General features: G+C 40.6%; 1 protein-coding gene across 1 annotated transcript in view; it reads right to left on the bottom strand.

The window, feature by feature from the left end:
* Positions 1 to 1,122: 1,122 nt before the first annotated feature.
* Positions 1,123 to 6,405, bottom strand: part of TAF3 (TATA-box binding protein associated factor 3) — a 112,036-nt gene continuing 106,753 nt past the window's right edge. Inside the window, exons 5-6 of the mRNA XM_009290408.1 lie at positions 2,628 to 2,734; positions 1,123 to 1,864 (exon numbers count right to left, since the gene is read on the bottom strand). Coding sequence (XP_009288683.1) covers positions 1,750 to 1,864; positions 2,628 to 2,734 — 222 coding nt within the window. The 3' untranslated portion in view covers positions 1,123 to 1,749. The remainder of the gene's footprint in view (positions 1,865 to 2,627; positions 2,735 to 6,405) is intronic.

Genomic DNA, 6,405 nt, shown 5'->3' on the forward strand with positions numbered 1-6,405 from the left:
CAAATTAACCAATGAAGTCTAAAATCGCTTTGGAAACAAAAAGTATTTTTCTTTTCCAGATTCATTCTTGTATTTTATTTAGCTCGGAGACCCACTGCATTACAATATCTAACACTGCCTTATTTTTTTTTTCCTTTGCAATTTCCCCCCTCATTTTCAGTGGGGGATACAACTCGTATTCACTTTATTGGTCTTTCCAAGTGGATACACAAAGCAGAGTAATCCATCTTCCGCGTGACGCCATTCTGCATCTCCTCCATCTAAACACGAGCCCGACTGTTTTGGCAAACTCACTACCGCTTGTTACAAAAAAAAAGAAGAAAAAAGGAAAAAAAGCTCGGTTCCAGCCACGGATTAACACGCCGTAGCTACCATTAAAAGTGCGGAGCCCCCTGGCCTAAGCTCTCAATTCAGAAGGCATTTAAGCACATGTATAACGAAGTGTGGGAACAGGCTCCTTGAAGGCAACAGGATTACTCACTCCTTAAGAAGTTACCACACGTTTCAGTATCTGAATCGAGGCCTAATTACGGTGCTGGCCAACGCCTCGTGCGCGCACCGCTGGGGCAGATCTCGCCAGTCCCTTAAAGCCACAAGGACAGGCGTATGTCGCACGGGCCTTTAATAGCTGCTAGGTTTGTATTCTCAGGCAAACAAAAATAAAAATCCTCAAGCCCTAAAAAATAATTAAAAAAAAAAAAAAAGTACTTTATAAATATCAGGTATTTACACGTGTGAAAATCTTTTAATGGGAAGTGTTTTTACACACCAATGAAATGTACAAGCAATGAAAAAGTACATTGACAAAGACTAAAAAACAAAAACCAAAGTATAAAATATATTACAGGTCCACTGAAATAAATTCACACGGAAGAAAAAAATTGACACAATAGAAACTTTTTTTTTACTTTATAAATATCAGGTATTTACACGTGTGAAAATCTTTTAATGGGAAGTGTTTTTACACACCAATGAAATGTACAAGCAATGAAAAAGTACATTGACAAAGACTAAAAAACAAAAACCAAAGTATAAAATATATTACAGGTCCACTGAAATAAATTCACACGGAAGAAAAAAATTGACACAATAGAAACTTTTTTTTTTAAAAAATAGAAGATATATCACAAAAGCTTGAACGTGTTTATTTTATGTTAGTACTAAAAATCAAGGAAAAAAGCTTCATATATTCTCATCACAAAACCATTTACCAGCCACTTTTTATTTCCACATTATGATTATCTGGCTCAGCAGGAGTAGAGGCTGAACTGTATCCAGACTACAGAAATCATTCCAGAAGGTCTCCTCAGTTTACAACTTACTGCAATTTACATTTTCTCCTCCTCTCAGCACCTTACTGCAAAGGTTCAAGAGGGATTAATAACAAATCGAGAAGGAATAGGACAGATATCTGTATTTACAACATTCATCTTTGCTGCTGCCGAGCCACAGGAGCGGGAGCGGTACCATGAACTACTGAAGTCTTCGTATTGCTCTGTGCAAATTTCCCTCGGTAGGTGAAAGACGGCATCAGAATGTACCAAAATCCAACCCCCTGGGCTCGGACGGTCTGCGAAACGCAACAGCCCCCAAGGGAGAGCATCTCCTCGCCCCTGATTCACTCCAGAGTCATAACCCTAACAGTTGGTGACGGGGGGTGAGACGCGAGCAGGCTGGACCCCCCCCCGCAACGGAGTCAGGGCAGAAGGTGCCGCGGCGACCGCACGGCTTCAGTCCCCTGCGAAGTCTTCAGTGTGCCCTGTGCTTCCTCTTCTTGTGTTTTTTGTCCTTCTTTTTGTTGGCGCACTTGGAGCAGAACCACTGTATCTCTTCTGGGGGTGCAGTCGTAATCCCAACGCAAGGCCTGTGAAGGACAGGAAAATATCGTTATCATCTCAGTGGAGTAACGTCACTTTTGTTCCTTACCCAAAGAAAGGAAACTTTTCAGTGGGAGACAGGATCTGGCCTTCAAATTAATATAGCCATTATATTATCATTATCTTAATGAATATAATGATCGAACAGAAGCCTAAAACACACTTGCTTTGAAACAAAAAAAAAATATATCGAAAGGACACTCAGATAAGAAATGTTATTTTAATAGAAAATACGAGCGCACTTGCAGGTATAATAGGCTAGATTTAAAATAATTTCAAATGCTTCTTTAACACATCTGCAAAAACCCCTGATTTTATGTAGCTGCTTAAGAAAATGCCTAAAAAGTGATTAATTCCCTCCAACCCTTTTATAAGAGTTGACATTTATATTACTGCTCATACAATGCTTCATAATTTGAAATGTCTATCTGTATACACTATGCTCGTAATCCTGTAGTTCGCACAAAATGACCGGAATCAGCAATATTTCCCAGCAGTTTCAAAAACAACTGTTATCACCAATGCCCATTAATTAAAAAGTAACTCTCCTTCACAGCTGAAAATCTGCTTTTTCAAATTCCAGAGAAACAGAGATAAAAATATCTTCCAGATCCAGATTATTAAATTGGACACAGCAAAGCCATTCAAATATTCCCGGCGTCACAAACCATAAAAAAAAAAAAAGATTTTTAATAATATAGCCCCAATCTGCCAGGGAACGGCAGAATAGGATGGATGAGAGCAACTTACCAGTGATACCAATCATCGCAGTCATCACAACCTATCATTGGACTGCCATCATCTGGCTTGTTACAGCCAGGACAGATCCAGATCTGGTTACCCCACTCGTCTCGGATCTGGTGCAAAGAAAAGGAAAGTTAGCTGGTTTTCAGGGCTAAGCAGGCAGCAAAATTGACATTTTAGGAAAAAAAAAAAAAAGTTTCTTGCTCATCTGACAGAGCTATTCAGCGGCCACCGTTGTTATTTATGAATTCTCTGATCATAAGCGCTTGGCGTTATGTTTTAATTTATTTTTCTATACTGTACTTGTTGACAAAAGCATGCATTTTTCTGTATTGTCCTGTAAACCAGTAAAGCCAGTTATACCACCTGACCTAAGCACAGGCATTCACATATAGCAGCCAGGGCTTAAGGACACAATTCCTTCTCTGTCTATACTACCGCGACTTTTTAAATTCTACCCTGTTAATGGCAAGAACAAGCAACGGCAGCCTCCTGCGTAAGATAACAGTCTTACACGCATGTAAAATATACCGTGCCATGTGTATATATTGCCGTATTACTTATTAGCCAAAGTCTTCAACTTCAACTAGCTGATAAGATCAGGATATAAAAAAAGTTGTTACTGAGTAACTTTCCATTCCCCTTATGACATTTATGTCACAGTACAATTTACTAAAGGGTAAACGAAACAAGAGAGGCAGATCATTTACAGTATTAGGCAGCTGCTTACTGGATTTATCATATTCAGAGCTTTATGAATTTTTTTTTTATGTTTATATCCTGCTAGACCCTATTTTTAAATTTCAAGTGGTTTCTTTAACAGTTCTTTGGTAAAAAACATACATGCAAAATGTCACGAAATCCACCCAAAGAAGTACAATTAACAATACAAAGTACAAAATGTCTGCATTATTACCCTAATGTCATCATTCCTTTATGAAGATTTGCACATTATCACTGAATCTCAAAAACATAAACCATTTTGTTCCCAGCTTTTGTGCATTAGTGCGTTTACACATATCTAAGGCAGTAACTTCTTGCTACCTGCACAGCTTACAAAAATGATATTAAAAAGTAGTAGACGAAAAGCCCCAAATGCTCTTAGGAAAAAAAAAAAGCCACTTACACGGTGGTCTGTACGTCTTACACCACTTCCCGAAAAATCAATAGGAATGTACCAGAGCTGCAACCAACACATCACTCTCGACTGACTCCTCTTAAAGCCCTGAATTTTTTTTTGTGATTGAAAACTAGAAAGTACAAAGCCCAGGAATATTAAGCAGGGAACAATCCCCTTCCCAACAGCGAAATGGAGTAGGCAACGTCATACAATGAACTGGATTTTAAAGCTGAATGATTGCAATAATCGTTCCTATCTACGCATCTAATCTCACATCTGCAAAGTCATTTTAAGTTGGTAGAGAAGCATCTGCTCCGCAGGTAAACTGTCTGCGCTTGGCATGAAGAGGTCCGTAGTCATTTCTGTGGGGTAATCCTGCTGGGGAAGGAGGAGATGCTGTGCCGTGGTGCTGCAGAGAAGCAATGCTGCGGGCTGTCGGGCTGACAGCTACAGCCCTTTACAACCTGCTTGAGCAACCTGGCTGCACCCGCACCATCCTCCGGCACGGGCACTGGCACTGGCACTTGGCAGGCACCCCATCCACGGTGCTGCCTGTTTTAGGCACTGGCGGTGCCAGGTGTAGGCAGCGCTGCCTGATGTTGCCCCATTAGAAGGTAGATACCCTAACTGTCCCAAACTTAGTTTTTTTGGGGGGATGTCTGTCTGCAGAATACCCGTCTCAGGCTTTCAGGGGCTGGAGAGGGACAGGGTGGTCTATAATCACTGAAACTTCTGCCTGTTTGTTAAACAAGAAATTGGACTGCTGAACGAGGATGTTAAAAATATTGCGTAACTTCTCATTCCTTAATGAGCCAAGGGTCGTGGAAGGAGGGACAGTATGTGATTGCCGAATGCTATTTCAGTACAAACTGCTGAGAGTTAATGATCAGAGCACACTTACTGAGATGCTATCCTACAGGGAGATCCCACATCGTATCTTTTGGCTTTTTTAAACTATAAGATCATCCTCCTGTCCTCCCCTGCAGAAGGGAGTTGCGCACCTCTGTCACACTGGCTCCAATCTTATCTCTAGAAGAGCTTTCCCGTGCGAGCTGGGGAAAGCCATTTCATCATTCTGTGCCCTGGATTCCCTTCGTACAAGGGGCTAATAGTTATTAATTATTCCCTTCTTCCCCAACCTCTCTCTCAGCCTTTTGACTTATAAACATCTCGCATCAGGAGTCTCTCTGCTTGCATAGAGTTGGATCCTAACACAGTAAAGCCCCGGTTTCAACTATAATGTTTTAAAAGAAACAAATAACCTGGAGCCTACGTGTCCTCTGAATTCTCCATAAGGTGCTAAGAGCGTTACCACTGGAAATACCTACGAAAAGCTCTAGGTTTTCCTTGTTTAAACTAACATCATCTATTTGCTTTTAATGCTTATTGAAGAAAACGGGATGTAGTACAGCATTTTGGAAATGTTTCTCTCTTAGAGTGAATGTCCAAGCTTCTGGGCACTACTGTAATACGAAGAGTGACACTGCATTTACACCTGTGATACAGAAGGTGAAGATGTGTATCCTGCACCCTAAAGATATGCACAGCCTATGTGCGGTCGTCTAGTGCTGTAACCAACTCGGGGAGTGAAATGTAGCAGCTGTTTAAATAGAGACCAGTAACACGATACAAGAGTTTAAGTCCAGCAGGGAAGAGCACCTTTTCCATTAGAAACGGCAGGGTAGATTTACACTAGGAATCATTATAAAAACAGGAATTTAAAAAAGAGAAGAATCATGCATACATTGCAATTAAAGCACAGGAAACTCTGTAATAAAAGCAAGTTTCAGGTGTTTTAAATGGTGAGATTTTTAAACTGCTACCCACTATAGATAAGCAAGGTGTCAGCTGGAACTTAGCCAGGACAGGGAGGATAACACCACTGCTACCGTTGTTAATGGTATCTGCTGCTCTTCAATGACCAGAAACGGTCAGGACTTCCATTTTACATTGCATCTAAAGCAGAAATTTTCAGTAGCACAGCAATCCTAGTCCTGCCCAGAGGTATGTCCATGTTCTTTTAGAGAATGCAGTTCCTACATCGTGTCAGATCGGAGACTTTTCTAAAGGAATGAATAAGTCTTAATGCTACTGGAGAGAGCCCAAGTTCAGAGGATATGTCAAACAGACTAATGAACTGTAGACTAATGAACTGTCTACAGACTTTCTGAGAAGCACAAACATTTGCAATGTCTGTATGTTGAGGAAACCAGAAAAGAGATTAGTGGACTCTCCACATTTCAAATGAGGGCTAAGTCAAATTCTTGATGTTGTATGAGGGTTTTGTACTTCACCTGACTGACAGCAAAATCTATGGCGCGTTTGACATTTGAGGTTTCAATTCAGCACTTATAAAAGCATCTATAAAAAAATCTCCACCTCCAAAAATAAATGCTCTAGCTCAGTTAGCAGAAAATACCAAGTGGGATATAACTGGACTTGTTAGAAGAAACTTAAACATTGACCTGGGAACACAGAAAAAATTCAGTCCAAGTATGTGCTGGTTTTGGCTGGGATAGAGCTAATTTTCTTCACAGTAGCTAGTATGGGACTATGTTTTGGATTTGTGCTGGAAACAGGGCTGATAACACTAAAAGGGATGTTTTCGTTACTGCTGAGCAGTGCTGACACACAGTCAAGGCCTTTTCTGCCTCTCACCCCACC

The sequence above is a fragment of the Aptenodytes forsteri genome, unplaced genomic scaffold (genome assembly GCF_000699145.1).
Source record: "Aptenodytes forsteri isolate BGI_AS27 unplaced genomic scaffold, ASM69914v1 Scaffold173, whole genome shotgun sequence".
Taxonomy (NCBI): domain Eukaryota; kingdom Metazoa; phylum Chordata; class Aves; order Sphenisciformes; family Spheniscidae; genus Aptenodytes; species Aptenodytes forsteri.